At 44.8% G+C, this 18,624-nt stretch overlaps 1 protein-coding gene across 1 annotated transcript; it reads right to left on the bottom strand.

Moving 5' to 3' along the window:
* Positions 1 to 946: 946 nt before the first annotated feature.
* On the bottom strand, positions 947 to 9,278 carry LOC138671748 (keratin, type II cytoskeletal cochleal-like). Its single transcript, XM_069759899.1, has 9 exons — positions 8,853 to 9,278; positions 6,891 to 7,099; positions 6,172 to 6,232; positions 5,991 to 6,086; positions 5,710 to 5,874; positions 5,500 to 5,625; positions 3,960 to 4,180; positions 3,838 to 3,866; positions 947 to 1,221 (listed from the first exon to the last, which is right to left on the bottom strand). The coding sequence occupies exons 1-9, from the start codon at positions 9,276 to 9,278 to the stop codon at positions 1,016 to 1,018; spliced, it is 1,539 nt and encodes a 512-aa protein (XP_069616000.1). The 3' UTR covers positions 947 to 1,015.
* Positions 9,279 to 18,624: the final 9,346 nt, after the last annotated feature.

Genomic DNA, 18,624 nt, shown 5'->3' with positions numbered 1-18,624 from the left:
ACGGGGACAAAGAGGAAGGTGCAGATGAAAGTGCAGGTTCCTTCATCAGGTGGGGGGAGGAATACTAGTTGGCGACGTCACTGGCACAGGGCCTCTCATAGTACGCAAAAGTGTTGCTGCCGGTGGGAGGCGCCCCCGCCGTGCAAACACACCGCTGTACTTTGAGGGGCCCTGTGCCAGTGCCAATGCCAACAAGTGGGCCCCCCCTGCTTGCTCAGGATCACAGCACTTGCAAAGTTGAAATACTTACCTCTCCCTGCTCCACTGCCGTGACGTGGTCCAGATTTCCTGGGCCCACTAATTACTTGAACCAGCCCTACCCCACACAACTTTAGCCAAATGACCCCCAATTTCAAATGCCTTCCAATTATTATAAGGTAAATTACGCTTGACAAGCTTCATTAAGAAGAATGGATGGTTTTTACATTAAAATGGGCACTCTAGGTGTTTTCCTGGCCCCCACTCACTGCCGACTATGCTGCCCCATTGACTTGCATTGGGTTTCGTGTTTCGGTCGATCCCGACTTTACGTCATAATCGGCCGATTTCACTCGACCCGACTTTTGAGATAGTCGGGTTTCGCGAAACCCGGCTCGACTCTAAAAAGGTCAAGGTCGTTCAACTCTAGCTGCTACCAAAGGAGTCTCATAGAGAGCACAGGAGCCCAGCTGAGCTAAGCATTCCTGTGTATGAGGGTCTTGGGGATGATATCTGTCAGCACGATTGTTTTGCTGACAGCTATCCAATGTGTATGGGGTCCTTATTTCTTCACAACAGATATTATCAACCTTTAAAGTGAAGCATGTGTTTATTTCATTTGAATTTGATAATAGTCGTCAAAAATTTAGTGCCATGCAAATAGTGGTTTATTACTGAAAAAATTACAGTAACAGAAATGAATCAAATTCAATAAAGCAAAGACAAATACTTAAGCAACCATAATGAAGATCAAATATGAATGAAAGTTAAAGGTACAAGCCAAAAACTGCTGTAATGGTATGACAGCTTTTCCAACTCAGCAGTGGTGCTTATGGTCGGAGTGATGCTTGCTGGAGCTGGAGTGATGCTTGCTTGTATATGAGTGGCCATAACTTCTTCCGCTGCCAGAACTGAATCCACCATTATGATTATGATGATGATGATGATGATGATGCTGATTATGTCCACCATGAGAAGATGCTCCTGAATGGTGTTTCCCTCCTGTACTTGAGTGCAGGACAGCTAGAAATGAGAAAATGTGTTAGTCTGAATAGTAGAAAAGAGTTTCGGTATGCACTCAGCCTAATATAAGGCGAGGTGCCGGTGTAATGGACCAGAGGCCCAGATAATAGTATAAACAGTAATTCACCGCACTCTCTAATGGATAATCAATAAAGATAGTGTAGATTTATTAAATAAGGACTGGGAGCGTAACAGAATATAACAGTATATGCGATACTATGCGATACAACGTTTCGGCTCTACCAGAGCCTTTATCACGTACTCGCTGTAAAAGAAAAAAAAAGAAACACAAATACAAAAATTACATAAAAATACAATAATAATTTCTCAAAACGAAGTGGGTCGTCCTAAAGTCGATGTGAAAGAAAACGAACATGTCTACCAACGGCAAACAAAGGACATCTGAGGAAGAGATGAAACAGGGATCAAGAGTTGGACTGGAGTGCAAAGCGATCCTGTGTCTCCTGCGGGTAGGGATAGTATCGTGAGTACAAGATAGTAATATGACCCCGGTAAAGCAGCAGAAAAGGGTTTTTTTTAACCAGCGTATTACTAGCACCACACAAGAGAAAAGAGAAAACACCACATTAAAGGATAATATACAGGGTCCCATAACATGAACAATTGCATAGTAGATTACCTTATTTCAGCAAGATAATAGTGTGCAGTAAGGGAAAAGTCCCAGTTATAAGATGCAGATTCTGCAGAAAACAGTGAACATATGTTAGTTACTATAAGCTCAAAAAGATGTGCCCATGGAGACAGATAAAATACCTTAAGGATGTAGTGAATATGTTCATGGAAATTCCCATCAGACAATCATGGACCTATTTGGAGTGAATAGTACGTATGTAACACTCCCTAGATATGTACAGGGTATGCGCCGGGGAAGGCAGAAGGGATGTGTATGTAAATTACCTGTGGCATTCGGGTATGGAGCGGCGCTCCCGCGCTGTGCTCTGGAGCCAGACTGAGCCGGGTCTGTTAAGAGTCCGGCGTGCGTGTGTCTAATGGCCGTCGCACCGGAAGTGGACGGCGCGGACCGGAAGTGACATATCGCTAGTCTCTGAACCTCCAATGCGCATGTATGGCCCATGTTGTAGCAACACTGTTGCTAAGTGCAGTCTGAAACTAGCAATAAGGCTGTGTGTGATGTAGTATAAAGCCAAGAAGGGAAAATGATGAACCCTGGGCATCGGATAGTGACCAATTATAAAATTAGCGTGTGGTGTCTCTAGATCACAGGACCAGTGGATGAAAAAGTACAACCAATCATATTTGGGTGACTTGCCCCTAACCCCTAGTTTTTAGTGTCTTTTTCTCCCCCTTTCCCTCCGTTTTCCTTCCCTCTCAAAATATTACTATATTGTACTTTTTCATCCACTGGTCCTGTGATCTAGAGACACCACACGCTAATTTTATAATTGGTCACTATCCGATGCCCAGGGTTCATCATTTTCCCTTCTTGGCTTTATACTACATCACACACAGCCTTATTGCTAGTTTCAGACTGCACTTAGCAACAGTGTTGCTACAACATGGGCCATACATGCGCATTGGAGGTTCAGAGACTAGCGATATGTCACTTCCGGTCCGCGCCGTCCACTTCCGGTGCGGCGGCCATTAGACACACGCACGCCGGACTCTCAACAGACCCGGCTCAGTCTGGCTCCAGAGCACAGCGCGGGAGCGCCGCTCCATACCCGAATGCCACAGGTAATTTACATACACATCCCTTCTGCCTTCCCCGGCGCATACCCTGTACATATCTAGGGAGTGTTACATACGTACTATTCACTCCAAATAGGTCCATGATTGTCTGATGGGAATTTCCATGAACATATTCACTACATCCTTAAGGTATTTTATCTGTCTCCATGGGCACATCTTTTTGAGCTTATAGTAACTAACATATGTTCACTGTTTTCTGCAGAATCTGCATCTTATAACTGGGACTTTTCCCTTACTGCACACTATTATCTTGCTGAAATAAGGTAATCTACTATGCAATTGTTCATGTTATGGGACCCTGTATATTATCCTTTAATGTGGTGTTTTCTCTTTTCTCTTGTGTGGTGCTAGTAATACGCTGGTTAAAAAACCCCCTTTTCTGCGGCTTTACCGGGGTCATATTACTATCTTGTACTCACGATACTATCCCTACCCGCAGGAGACACAGGATCGCTTTGCACTCCAGTCCAACTCTTGATCCCTGTTTCATCTCTTCCTCAGATGTCCTTTGTTTGCCGTTGGTAGACATGTTCGTTTTCTTTCACATCGACTTTAGGACGACCCACTTCGTTTTGAGAAATTATTATTGTATTTTTATGTAATTTTTGTATTTGTGTTTCTTTTTTTTCTTTTACAGCGAGTACGTGATAAAGGCTCTGGTAGAGCCGAAACGTTGTATCGCATAGTATCGCATATACTGTTATATTCTGTTACGCTCCCAGTCCTTATTTAATAAATCTACACTATCTTTATTGATTATCCATTAGAGAGTGCGGTGAATTACTGTTTATACTATTAGTCTGAATAGTAACAGAAATCTTGCATTTTTGCAATTTAACTGGGACCCAAAAATGTAGATTCTAAATAATAATGTATTTCACTTACAGATGCTCACTGACCCGTCAGAAGCCAATCTGGAATAAATAAAAAAATATGTAAACCGGTATCTTCTATAGCTGTATACTAATACATATATATTTTTAGATAGTTGTCTAATCTGTAATCACCTGCACTCTTCTCCTTCCAGCATTTTCTTATAGGTGGTGATTTCAATATCCAGGGCCAGCTTGACATTCATCAGCTCCTGGTATTCTCTCAGTTGGCGAGCCATGTCCTGCTTGGCCTTTTGTAGAGCAGCCTCCAGTTCAACCAGCTTAGCCTTTGCATCATGGACAGCTGCTTCACCTCGTTCCTCAGCCTGACTGATTGCTGATTCCAGAGCAGCACGCTATAAATTTATCAAACAATAATATATAACATTTAATTTGAGCTCTGCAAATATTGATCTTTTGGAGAGATGAGTGAATGTGACAACATTTAATTTGCATTTGAAGTTGGTCAGGAGTTGATTGTGTTCCGACACCCAGAAACAGACGTTTGTGAAAAAAAAGAAAGTGCTATACTCACGTTGCACCTCACCTGTCCCGTCACAGCAGCTCCCCACCTGACCTTCTGCTGGCTCCCTCCATCCAGCTTTGGTCTACTTCTCTATAGTGTTCCCTCCTTGGCAATGACTAGGCCTTGCAAGACATGATGACACAAGGCGATGTATGTCATTTAGTCTTGAGATGTCTAGTTAGATTTGGAGGCGCCAAAAAATAAAGACTAAGAGAAATAGACCAAAGTTGGAGAGAGGGAGTCAGTGTTGGACTAGGGGAGGTGATCCAACGGCAAGACTTGTGAGGGGGGCGAGATAAACCTCCCTCACTAACTTAAAAAGATTCTAGAAAAATGGAATCGAGCCTCCAATTTGCTGGACTCAAGTGAATCATACTGAAAAGAAAAATCTGACAAATCCGAATTTTAGGGGGAAATTTGTAGTGTATTCCATTCGCTTTGAATTGATTTGCTCATCTCTGTTCCTCCTCGCGTAAAATTATTCCAGTGACTTGTGCTCTGCCAAGGGCTCACGATGTGCGTATGTTACCCAACTCTGTTTATCATGATACTTATTCTATAACAAACATTATTTTTGCTAATTTTAGAGCATTCTGGAATCATGACTATTATCATCTCTTTTATCACTAATCTGAGTAACAGATCCAGTTAGATAGGATTCTCCAAGGTCACCTTCTAAAATGACACACTCACTAGCACTGTATATAGAATCTTAAATCAAAAATTTCCAGAAACTGATATGTCTGAACGGTGGAAAAAGGATTTAGCTCCTTTGTAGAGCAATGCAGACCGTTCACTTTGGAAATTAATGGTGGTTGTCCTCTTTTCATATTAGGCCAAATTTGGATGGGAGTTTTATTCACAGAATCTATCCAGACCACAATATCTTGACTAACTGCAGGCATCCCGGTCGAAACTGACAGTCACATATGTGTCTATAGGGTTGTCAGTTTATTTCTAAATTAGTAGAAGGGATAAAAGAGGAATAGTACAATGCAAGGTTTCTGGGAAAAGATCATCCATTGTTATTTTAAGGGGAAAATAAGTTTTTACTAAAACAAACAAGTCGAAGGGAACGCTAGCAGGCCCTCTTTAGTAAAAAGAAAACTAAAACAATATATATATATATGCAAAATGTAATTTATTTACCTCGGATTTAGCACATTCAATCTCTCCTTTGAGTCTCTGAATTGCTCGGTTAAGTTCAGCGATCTCATTTCGACTGTTCTCTAAATTATTGCCATTTCTTCCTGCCGCTGTACGAAGTTCATCAAACTGTTGATACAGTAAAACACAAAGGTAGTAAGCTCAATGTTACAAAAATGCAGTGAATATTTGGTATCTGGATCTATGACTTACCCTTGACTGGTACATGGCCTCGGCCTCAGCTCTGCTCCTGTTGGCAATCTCCTCATATTGGGCTCTGACCTCGGCGATGATGCTGTCCATGTCCAGGTCTCGGCTGTTGTCCATGGACACAACCACTGAGGTGTCTGAGATCTGAGCTTGGAGCTGACTGATCTCCTGTAGAAATAAGAAATCATCAGAATAAAATAGTATCTTATTTTACTATTGGATCACGTAAAGGAAGGTATCTAAAAAGTATTGGTGGTATGTGACAAGGACTAAATATTTTTTACCGCATCATAGAGAGTCCTCAAGAAGTTTATCTCATCGGTCAGTGAGTTGGCCTTAGCTTGTAGTTCAGCTTTTGTAATATAAGCAGCATCAACATCCTATAAAAATACAGTAATTTGGTAAATAGTTTGTATCAACTAATATTACCACATAGATATGGGAGTTTGAGATGTTAATACATACCCTCTTTAGCAAGACAAACTCATTTTCCGCTGCTGTCCGCATGTTCAATTCTTCCTCGTACCTATGTGTGGCATGTCATGATTATTCATACTGCATATGGTCATATTTCATTCAGCATGTTAAAATGTAATATTGGCCTTAAAATAACTAAAGGTGCCTGTGTCCTCTACATGGTCATGTTTTTCATCTTTCTTGTATCTCTTTATTTGAGTATATCCTATTCCCTGCAATTGAATTTTAATGTGCAAATCACTGCATGTGTCACAAAATACAGATCCAACTCATGATATCAGGATATGTGTTACGATGGAACTGCCAATTAAATCTGTAAGGAAACATGGCAGTAGGAGCTCAATTTCTCTGCAACTCCAACACGGAGGAAGTTAAAGGGCTTGACCGGGAATTACAAATTGATGGCCTTGAACGGAAGTAAAATGTCAGCACTTGGCAATGGATACCAAATAATGGTCACTGGCAGTTCAGATATCCACTGATTGATGGGAGTGCTGGGTGACAACCCCCCACTGATCTCATACTGATGACCTATTACACAAATAGGTCATCCATGTGTGAGTCCAGGCAAACCCTTTTCAGTATTCAAGGAGGTGACACTGATCCCAAAACATGATTGTCCAAAAAACCAAGTCAGCATATTTTTCAACGGTAATTAATTATGCATGAAATGTATCCTTGATAATTTTCCACAATTATTTTCTTACCTTCTCTTAAATTCTTCCATTGTCTCCTCCATGTTGCTCCTTTCTGCTTCTAGACGAGAGCTTTCACTTTCCAGATTCTCCAGTTGTCTCCTGAGATTGCTGATGAAAGCCTCAAACAGAGGTTCAATCTGACACCGGGCTGTTTTCTGTTCTTGTAGAAGAGCCCACTTGGTCTCCAACATCTTGTTCTGCTGCTCCAGAAATCTTACCTACATGTATAAAAATGCAGATACTAAAGTACAAGTATTGTATTGTATTAGGGATCATTATGAGATATTACATATTTGCACTAATTATTAAGTTTCTGCTATTACTGTTTGTCTGGTAGACAAACCTTACTGTGTAGCACTACATAATCTATCACATTTCTGAAACCATTGTATATGTTCAATGTATATGTTCAGATGACATACTTTTTTTCACATATATGCCAGAGTTCAGTAAAATGATTCTTAGGATGGAAGTCGGTAGCTGCCTGACAAGAGTCCTGAGAACCTTCTGCAACTGGCATCTTTAGTGCTTCTTCTGATTAGTAGGACTGGGACAATGTCATGGTTGTAGCGTGACCTATTAATAGGAAGAGGCCCGGTAGGTAGGAGGAGGTCTCTGGACTCTGGTCTGGTGGTCATGGACTACCAATCTCACCATAGGAAAAGAGCTCTTTAAATCTTTTTTGCTTAAATATGTTGGATATGTATGAAAAAGTGGTGAAGTATGTTAGTTTATGTCACGGAGGCATACATCAGAGCCTTCTATCAGAATAGAGCTTTATAAAATACTCAATTAACCTTGACATGTCATTGCTATTGAAAGTTCCAGTGCCCTTATAGTAAGTATCATTATAATTGTGCCTTTGTATTGGCTTTCATAACTTCATTATCAATAGATTTATATGTAAACACACATGGTCAATTTTGTTCTATAGGTAACACAATTTGAACCAAAGGGACTAAAGTAGGATATATTTTATTAATTCATGTAATTGGGAGCAAGGGTGCAATATCTAGCACAGCTACAATAAAAGTGTGATGCGTAAGTAAGAAAGAATGAGAAGTCTCCAGGCCTTTTAAGCAGCTGATTGAGAAGTGTCAAGAGTTAGCTCCTGACCAATCTAACAATAATTGGCAAATTGCCTATCCTATGAATAAATTATCACTTTTTAAATGCTGGGCTTCTTAATTTTCCATATTCACCTTTTGAATCAAAAATTGCCTGAGGACAATTGACTGAAATTAACCTTGCTTGTATTAGCTTAATAAGACAATGCTTCTCACTTATTTTTATTCTCTCCCTTTTGGAATAGTAAATGAACTCCTAAATCTCTTGAGTTTTTATTTTTAAACGTGTTTTTGGTGTTGTTTTTAATGCAGGCATTCGTAGTTTCTTAATGTAATATAACAGAAACAGCAGAACATGTCCTAGAGCAAAAGCAAATTAGAGTTGAGCGAAAAGATTCCCAGGACCTTAGTCCAGCATTACGATCTGTGGTCTGTAACTGCAAGCTCTGAGTCATACAAGCCTTTCACATCCTGAGGTGGTCTTGCGGCCATGGACTACTGATATGACCACTGGACCGGAGTACTACAAATCTCTCCGGAGGAAGATACCACACCGGACATAAAAAGAGTCTACACTGGACCAGAGCAGACTTCAGGGCAGTACAGGTGAGGGCCAGATATATAAATTTTGTATTATTTTATTTTTCATATGTTTATTATGTTCTGGGGTCTGCAAACATCTCGGAGCTTAATAATGTGAATTTGATTTGCATCAAATAAATTCTAAACAAAATTACTTTTCTGGTCTAATTAACATAAATCTGTTGAATTCGAATTTTGGCAGATTCACTCATTCATAATATTCTACAGACGAAATTTTTATGTAGGATCACCTTTTTGAATATACCATATATACATATACTGCATATATATATATATATATGTAAATATATAATTAACTCACCTTGTCAATGAAGGAGGCAAACTTGTTGTTCAGTCCTTTGATCTGATCCTTTTCATCAGTTCTCACTCTCTGGATACTTGAGTCAAACTCCAAATTTAGAGGGGCGAGAAGACTCTGGTTTACAGTAACATTGGTGATCCCCGAAGAACAGCTTGACCCTCCAAAACCGCCAATTCCTCCAAATCCAGATCCATGTCCACTTTTACCCATGTGAAATCCTCCAACTGAGATCTTGTGTCCCTTAGATCCAATGTTATGGGCACTTGAGCTGCTGAAGCAATGTTGTTTCTTGTGTCCATGTCCCATGTGTTTAGAAGAGTGGGATAAGATGCTGTGGGAGCTGGAATGTTTAGGTAAAGATACAGAACAAGAGCTGAAGTGCTTGTGTCCAGAAGAGGCGAGGATGGAGTGATGACATGATGACATGTTTGCTCGTCTCTCGGTAATGGTAACTTACGGAGAATGTATGGTTGATGAAGATTTCTGTTGTTCCGATGACCTTCTGTTTGTGGTTTTTATACTTAAATTGGTTATTAATAGTCTCATAAAATGAATATGACTTCATGAGTGTTATATGGTAGCATCAATTATTTTAGTTTATGGAAGGCAGTTCAGCAACACGCCTGCATTATGACAGCCATAACGTATATTATTGGCTGTGCTCAGAAGAATGAATATTTTCTTCTTCCAAACATAACATAGAGCAAAAATAAAGGTAATACTAAACTATAAAGTTCATAAAAGATGAAAATAGGTAAGTGTTGGTATCTTTGTACATGTACTCTCCAAAAGCTTATGAGTAATAGAATATTACAAAGGATATCATGTTACAAGTTTATAGGAAATAAAGAACAATCTAGTGCTTGCATTAAGCAGAATGGATTTACCCACTTAAATCAATATGAAATTGTTGTTCCATGTCAATGGTTTCCAAAGAGTATAAAGGTGTTGATCTGCATTCCACAAATGTGTGTATTGTCTCCTGACTTCCCTGTATGCCTTAAAATTACCATTTGATTTGCTCCCTCGCTGTATATAAATGAATATGGTATGATCCGATAGGGGGGCCCTCGCTGCGGCATCTCTGCCTCTTCTCTCCTCCTTATCGTTGTCCTCTGGCGCTGATTGATGTGGACGACGCATCTTGCATCATCCACATAGCATGATGAAATCTCGCGCCTGTGCAGTAGCATCTCTCGCCCGCGCAGGTGAACTTTGCTTTTCTCTATTGTGAGCAGAGCATAGAACATCACTGCTCATGCGCTGATAGATTCCATTCTGGTTCTGGCGGAAGTGCAACTGCTCGGGTCTGATATGCTACTGCGCAGGTGTGAGATTACGTTGTGCTGTGTGGATGATGTTGGACACATCATCCAAATCAATCATGGCTGGAAGATGGTGATTAGCAGCAGAGAGGAGGCACAGACGCCTCAGTGATGACACCCATCGGACTGGACCATCAGAATTACATACAGTGCAAGAGCAATTCAAATGGTATTTTTTGGTGTATACGGAGGGGGGAGACCGGAGACAATTTAAACATTTTTGGAATGCAGAACATGAGCAGATAAAGGTGGATTTGTTGACAGACTCGAAAACTTGCAACTAGGGTTGAGCGAAACGGGTCGGTCATTTTCAGAAGTCGCCGACTTTTGGCAAAGTCGGGTTTCATGAAACCCGACCCAATCCCTGTGTGGGGTTGGCCATGCGGTACGCAACTTTCGCGCCAAAGTCGCGTTTCAATGACGCAAAAAGCGCCATTTCTCAGCCAATGAAGGTGGATGCAGAGTGTGGGCAGCGTGATGACATAGGTCTCAGTCCCCACCATCTTAGAGAAGGGCATTGCAGTGATTGGCTTGCTTTCTGCGGCGTCACAGGGGCTATAAAGGGGCGTTCCCGCCGACCGCCATCTTACTGCTGCTGATCTGAGCATAGGGAGAGGTTGCTGCCGCTTCGTCAGAAGCAGGGATAGCGTTAGTCAGGGTACATTAACCCCCAAACCGCTTGTGCTGTAGCGATTTCCACTGTCCAACACCACCTTTTCTTAGCAGGTACAGTGGAGGCTACATTTTTTTTCCTCAGCGCTGTAGCTCATTGGGCTGCCCTAGAAGGCTCCCTGATAGCTGCACTGCTGTTTGTACACCGCTGTGCAAACCAACTGCTTTTTTCAAAGCACAAATCCTGTTGCTGCTTCCTTTATGCACAGCTTTCTTGTTTGTCCACACTTTTGACTTTTGTGTGCAGCAGTCCACTCCTTGTTATTGCTGCCTGCCATACATTGCTGAGATTACTGCAGGGAGATAGTAATTGTAGGACAGTCCCTTTTTTTTTTTTTGTTTCGTTATATCTCTTCAAGCCACTTTCTGCCACAGAAAATATACTCTAATACAGTGGCCCAGATTTATTCACTAGTCTCCCTGAAGAAAAAAAAAAGGGTGCAGATTAAAATTGGCAAATCTGTATCAGTGGCAGTCCTGTGTGTGGCATCTGTGTCTCATTTTCTGGCACAGAAAACATACAGTCTAACAGTGTGTTAGGGACTGGCGGAACGCACCAAGAATCAGATGTTATGGTATTAGGTGCGTTCGCAGTCCGAGGTCCACCGTGCAGGTGAAAACCCTGCTGCTAGTAGAGACAGACGATATGGCGGTACAATAAGTACACACACATGGGTTAACTTCACCCTGTGTGAAAGAAGCGAACCCTGTTGCGTCACAGGGCCACGGTACCGCACATAGAGCGCAAGCAAGAAGTCTCAGAACACAATCCCAAGACACAGGATTTGGGTTCAAAGACCTCATGCACTCGACACCACAACTGGGGTGTCAGAGAGACAGAAACAATCATATCAAAAGGCACGAGTGTGCGTGCGGTGCCGCACAAACGGACGCCGCTAACCACCCAGGCTTGGGTAAGGAAAGCGCACGGCGCTGTACAGGCGGTCACAGCAACTAGACGCTGTTATGTGTGTTTTGTGCTGATGGCTAGTCGGGCGCTAGATAGCTACCATCATCCGCAAACAGACAACAACACTAGGGAGGGATACTTAGGAGCTTTCATCCTTCGACATACATCCATCTACACACACACATATATTTTCAAGACAATACTAGCGCATGGCCGTGCGGTCATGCGCAGCTTATATAGTTGCAGCACAGGAAGCTGCTACCGCAGTTTTGCCCTTCCAGGACCTTCCTGGAGGACCAATGGGACATGCTGCAGTACCTGAGCATGTGACCCTCGATCTCCAACGGGATATCTTGCCCTGGGTATGCTCAGTGTGTGCAAATAAGGACTTAGTCCCAGAGAAGCCCGCTCGCCGCAGATCAGTGCAGGGTACAACAGGAGAGCCAGAAAAGGCAGCAGTAACCCTTTGCACAGAATCAGTCCCAGCGAGACGCTGGGAGCGACGCCTCCGCTGAGCAGACCCCACTGCGGCCGATGCCGAATGGGAGACCGCAGCAGACACGGATCGAGATTCCCCCTGTGCAGCAGAGGAAACTCGACTCCTAACATGCCCCCCCCTCCTCGGGCCTCGCTATGCTCGAAGGCAGCAATGAGCTGCGGAGCCCGAATGTGCTCAGCAGGCTCCCAGGACCTGTCCTCAGGACCATAACCCTTCCAGTCCACCAAATAAAATTTTTTGCCACGTACCACCTTGCACCCCAAAATAGCATTCACCTCGAAATCGTCCGTAGACGAACCCGATGTCTCGGCAGATGACTCAGAAAACCGAGACATGTATACGGGCTTAAGGAGGGACACATGAAAGGTGTCGGTGATACCAAGGCGAGGAGGAAGGGCCAGACGGTAGACCACAGGATTAACCTGTTCGAGGACCTTGAAGGGACCCAAGTAGCAAGGTGCAAACTTAGTGGACTCTACACGCAGCCTGATGTTACGGGCGGAGAGCCACACTAAATCGCCAGGAGCAAAGGTCGGGGCAGGGCGCCGATGTGCATCGGCGGAGGACCTCATTCTCTCCTTCGAGGCCCGAATGGCATCGTGAGTGCGGTCCCAAATGTCCCGTGCCTCCACTGCCCAGTCTGCCACCCTGGAGTCAGCAGAGGACACGGGCATAGGCACAGGAACCCGCGGATGCTGGCCGTAATTAAGGAGGAAAGGAGTCTGACCGGTGGAGTCGGCTACAGCGTTATTAAGGGCGAACTCTGCCCATGGTAATAAAGATGCCCAGTCATCCTGCCTGGCAGAAACAAAATTTCGTAGATATGTGACCAGAGTCTGATTGGCCCTCTCTACCAACCCATTCGTCTCGGGATGATATGCGGAAGAGAGATTTAACTCAATGCTGAGAAGACGACAAAGCTCTCTCCAGAACCGAGACACAAACTGGGGACCCCGGTCACTGACAATTTTGTCTGGCATGCCGTGTAGGCGGAAGATGTGTCTTATGAACAACGCTGCCAAGGCCCGTGCAGAAGGTAACCGTGGGAGCGGCACCAAATGCACCATTTTCGAGAAATGATCGGTAATAACCCAAATGACGGTACAGCCGCGAGACTTGGGCAAACCCACTACAAAGTCCATCCCGACCATCTCCCAGGGCCTGTCTGCCACCGGCAAGGGATAGAGTAACCCAGACGGCCGTTGTCGAGGAGACTTATTTTTGGCGCATGAGACACACGCCAGAACGTAATCTCTGACATCTCGGAGCATATGCGGCCACCAGTACGTCCTCGCCAGCAGCTCAGATGTCCTTTTTGTCCCAAAGTGTCCACCCACCCTGGATGAATGAGCCCAAGAGAGAACCTCCGGTCGCAAATTTTTGGGCACAAAAGTCTTGCCCGGAGGCACAGACTCAAGCGACACCGGAGCCACGGTTCTCAAGCTCTCAGAAGGAACAATAAGCCGAGGCTCTCCTTCCTCCTCCTCAGATGACACAACAGAGCGAGAAAGAGCATCAGCTCGAATATTCTTCTCCCCAGCGAGATAATGGAGGGTGAAGTGGAATCGGGAGAAGAATAAGGACCATCTGGCCTGGCGAGAATTTAGCCGCTGGGCTGTTTGCAAATATAGCAAATTTTTGTGGTCTGTAAAAACTTGAAAGGGAAAACGAGCCCCCTCCAACAGATGTCTCCACTCTGAGAAAGCCAATTTCATCGCTAGCAACTCCCTGTCCCCGATGGAATAATTCCTCTCCGCTGGTGTGAAGGTCTTGGAGAAGAAGAAGCACGGATGCTTCCGACCTTGAGCATCCTTTTGGAAGAGGACTGCTCCAGCACCAACGGAAGAGGCATCCACCTCCATTATAAATGGCTTATCGACATCGGGACGATGTAGGATGGGAGCGCTAGCAAAATAAGACTTGGTAGAAGAAAAGGCCCTGGAGACCTCTTCAGACCACACTTTGGGATTTGCTCCCTTCTTGGTGAGGGCTACCAAGGGAGCTTCCAAAGTTGAGAAATGGGGAATGAACTGGCGGTAATAATTAATGAACCCCATAAAGCGCTGCACCGCTTTAAGTGAATGGGGTTCTTGCCAGTCCATCACAGCTTGTAGTTTGGCAGGATCCATAGCCAATCCCTGAGCAGAGATGATATAGCCCAGGAAAGGTAAAGACTCCTGCTCAAACACACACTTCTCCAACTTTGCGTAAAGAGAGTTTGCCCGTAAGAGGTCGAAGACTCTGCCAACATCTCTCCAGTGGGAGTCAATATCTGGAGAGAAGATGAGAATATCATCCAGATAGACTACGACCGAGGTGGAAAGCATATCCCGGAAGATGTAGTTGACAAAGTCTTGGAAAACGGCTGGGGCATTACAGAGCCCGAAGGGCATCACCAGATACTCATAGTGCCCATCTCTGGTGTTAAACGCCGTCTTCCATTCGTCCCCCTCATGGATGCGAATCAGGTTATAAGCTCCCCGCAGGTCTAATTTGGTAAATACCTTAGCTCCCCGTAGCCTATCAAAAAGCTCAGAAATCAGGGGCAGCGGGTACTTATTCTTAACGGTGATGGCGTTAAGACCCCTGTAGTCTATGCAAGGACGCAATTCTCCATTCTTCTTCTGTACGAAGAAGAACCCTGCCCCTGCTGGTGACACTGACTTCCTAATAAACCCTCTTGCCAAATTCTCCTGGATGTATTTGGACATAGCCTCCGTTTCCGGGAGAGACAGGGGATAGACACGTCCCCGAGGAGGTTCTGCTCCAGGCAAGAGATCTATAGGACAGTCATAGGGACGGTGAGGCGGAAGGGTCTCCGCGGCCTTTTTGGAGAAGACGTCTGCATAAGACCAATAGTATTTGGGGAGAGTAGAGAGATCTGCGGGTATCTCAGTGGTGGAAACCTGAACGCACTCTTTCACACATCTGCCCTTACAGGATTCACTCCAACCCAATATCCTCCCAGAGGTCCACTCAATATGTGGGGAGTGGAAACGGAGCCAGGGCATTCCCAGCAGAATCTCATCCATTCCCTCGGGAAGGACAAGAAGGGAAATAATCTCCTGGTGGGATGGGGACATGGCTAACGTGAAAGGGACAGTCTGATGTGTGATCTGTAACGGAAGTGTCGACCCATTCACCACTCTGACGGTTACTGGTTTGGCAAGCATAACAAGAGGTACTGCGTGGAGCCGAGCAAAAGCAGAAGACATAAAATTTCCTTCTGCTCCTGAATCCACACAAAGCTCTACTGTAAGAGTGGATGTGCCTAGCAGGATTGTCCCTTTAAAGGACAATTTGGAGGAAAATGCCGCTGTGTCCAGTGAACCTCCTCCAATGGTCACTAGACGCGATCGTTTTCCCGACCGCCGTGGACATTTATTAGCGTAATGTCCCGGTTGCTGGCAATTTTTACACACCACAGGTACTCGAGCGGTCTGAGACCTAGGTCCCGCTTGAGAAACCTCCATGGCCTCATGGGAGTCGGACGCCATAACAGGAGATTCTAGAGGTTTGGCAAAGGTGGGAGCCAGCCGAAACCTCTGCCTACACTGGGTCCGCTCCAACCTCCGCTCGTTAAAACGGAGATCGATGCGGGTAGCTATAGTAATAAGCTCCTCCAGTGTGGCGGGAATCTCCCTGGTGGCCAAGGCGTCCTTTACATGATCTGCCAGTCCTTTCCAGAACACCGGAATAAGGACTTTATCAGGCCATTCCAGCTCAGAAGCTAGACTCCGGAATAGGATGGCGAACTTGCTGACCATGGACGAAGCCTGAGTAATTGCCAACAATTGGAGCGCGGTATCGTGGGTGACACGGGGTCCCAAAAAGACCTGCCTCAGAGCGTCCAGGAAGATAGGAGCACTCTGTACCACACGATCACCACGTTCCCAAAGCGGCGTTGCCCACTCCAACGCCCTGCCCGACAAAAGAGACAAAATGAATCCCACCCTCGCCCGTTCCGTAGGAAAACGTGCAGCCAGCAGCTCAAGATGTATGGAGAACTGGCTCACGAATCCCCGACATAGCTTACTGTCACCAGCAAACTTGTCTGGAAGCGGGAGACTGGATAAGGTCGGAGCAGGGGTGGCAGCGGACAAACTGGCTGCAACTGCACTTGCAGCCTGAACAGCGACAGCAGTAACGTCCACAGCTGAGGTTGCACGCTCTAGAGTCGCCAACCTACCCTTCAGCTGCTGGATGTACCACTGTGAACGCTGATCGTCCGTCATTACTAGCCAGACCTTGGCGCTAGTATTCTGTTAGGGACTGGCGGAATGCACCAAGAATCAGATGTTATGGTATTAGTTGCGTTCGCAGTCCGAAGTCCACCGTGCAGGTGAAAACCATGCTGCTAGTAGAGACAGACGATATGGCGGTACAATAAGTACACACACATGGGTTAACTTCACCCTGTGTGAAAGAAACGAACCCTGTTGCGTCACAGGGCCGCGGTACCGCACATAGAGTGCAAGCAAGAAGTCTCAGAACACAGTCCCAAGACACAGGATTTGGGTTCAAAGACCTCATGCACTCGACACCACAACTGGGGTGTCAGAGAGACAGAAACAATAATATAAAAAGGCATGAGTGTGCATGCGGTGCCGCACAAACGGACGCCGCTAACCACCCAGGCTTGGGTAAGGAAAGCGCACGGCGCCGTACAGGCGGTCACAGCAACTAGACGCTGTTATGTGTGTTTTGTGCTGATGGCTAGTCGGGCGCTAGATAGCTACCATCATCCGCAAACAGACAACAACACTAGGGAGGGATACTTAGGAGCTTTCATCCTTCGATATACATCCATCTACACACACACATATATTTTCAAGACAATACTAGCGCATGGCCGTGCGGTCATGCGCAGCTTATATAATTGCAGCACAGGAAGCTGCTACCGCAGTTTTGCCCTTCCAGGACCTTCCTGGAGGACCAATGGGACATGCTGCAGTACCTGAGCATGTGACCCTCGATCTCCAACGGGAGATCTTGCCCTGGGCATGCTCAGGGTGTGCAAATAAGGACTTAGTCCCAGAGAAGCCCGCTCGCCGCAGATAAGTGCAGGGTACAACAGGAGAGCCAGAAAAGGCAGCAGTAACCCTTTGCACAGAATCAGTCCCAGCGAGACGCTGGGAGCGACGCCTCCGCTGAGCAGACCCCACTGTGGCCGATGCCGAATGGGAGACCGCAGCAGACATGGATCGAGATTCCCCCTGTGCAGCAGAGGAAACTCGACTCCTAACACAGTGGGCCTGATTTCTTGCCAATTCTCCCATAAATAAAAAAAAAATAGTGGGAGATTAAGATTGGCAATTTTGCCTCAGTGCCAGTGCTGTGTGTGGTATCTGTCTCTAATTTTGTGCCACATTAAACCTAGTGTGTAATACTGGGCCAGATTTCTTTTCAATTCTCCCTGAAAAAAAAAAAGTGGGAGATTAAGATTGGCATTTCTGCTTCAGTGCCACTCCTGTGTGTGCCACCTGTCTCATACTTTGTGCCACATTAAACCTAGTGTGTAATACTGGGCCAGATTTCTTTTCAAATCTCCCTGAAAAAATAAAAATAGTGGGAGATTAAGATTGGCATTTCTGCTTCAGTGCCACTCCTGTGTGTGCCACCTGTCTCAAATTTTGTGCCACATTAAACCTATTGTGTAATACTGGGCCAGATTTCTTTTAAATTCTCCCTGAAAAAAAAAGTAGTGGGAGATTAAGATTGGCATTTCTGCTTCAGTGCCACTCCTGTGTGTGCCACCTGTCTCAAATTTTGTGCCACATTAAACCTAGTGTGTAATACTGGGCCAGATTTCTTTTAAATTCTCCCTGAAAAAAAAAAAGTAGTGGGAGATTAAGATTGGCATTTCTGCTTCAGTGCCACTCCTGTGTGTGCCACCTGTCTCAAATTGTGTGCCACATTAAACCTAGTGTGTAATACTGGGCCAGATTTCTTTTAAATTCTCCCTGAAAAAAAAATAGTGGGAGATTAAGATTGGCAATTCTGCCTCATTGCCAGTGCTGTGTGTGGCATCTGTCTCTAATTTTGTGCCACAGAACATATACTGTATAAGAGTGGGCCACATTTCTTCAGTATTCTCCCAGAAAAAATAAAAAGGGGGAGATTTTAATTGTTAGTGTCTGCATCAGCGTCAGTCCTGGTAGTGGCATATCTGTCTGCCACTGAAGCTGTGTACTGTTATACATTGGGCCTTATTTTTCCTGCAGTCTCACCCACCTATAAAGGGATATATAAATCCAACAGAAGTTTGAGTTCACCTTGTAACTGGTTTTACAGTAACAAATACCGTTACTTTGGTTACGTTTTTCAAACAATGAGGAAGTCTGGTGGAAGAGGTCGTGGCTGTGG

This window comes from Ranitomeya imitator, chromosome 3 (assembly GCF_032444005.1).
Source record: "Ranitomeya imitator isolate aRanImi1 chromosome 3, aRanImi1.pri, whole genome shotgun sequence".
NCBI lineage: Eukaryota > Metazoa > Chordata > Amphibia > Anura > Dendrobatidae > Ranitomeya > Ranitomeya imitator.
This window is presented reverse-complemented; position numbering and strand designations above follow the sequence as displayed.

Bases quoted from the DNA above. Each gene is read 5' to 3' on its own strand.
- LOC138671748 (XM_069759899.1), bottom strand. From the start codon at position 9,278: ATGTCATCATGTCATCACTCCATCCTCGCCTCTTCTGGACACAAGCAC. The intron at 7,100-8,852 runs GTGAGTTAATTA...TTATACATGTAG, and splicing joins TTGCCTCCTTCATTGACAAG to GTAAGATTTCTGGAGCAGCA. The intron at 3,867-3,959 runs GTGATTACAGAT...TATTTATTCCAG, and splicing joins CTGGAAGGAGAAGAGTGCAG to ATTGGCTTCTGACGGGTCAG.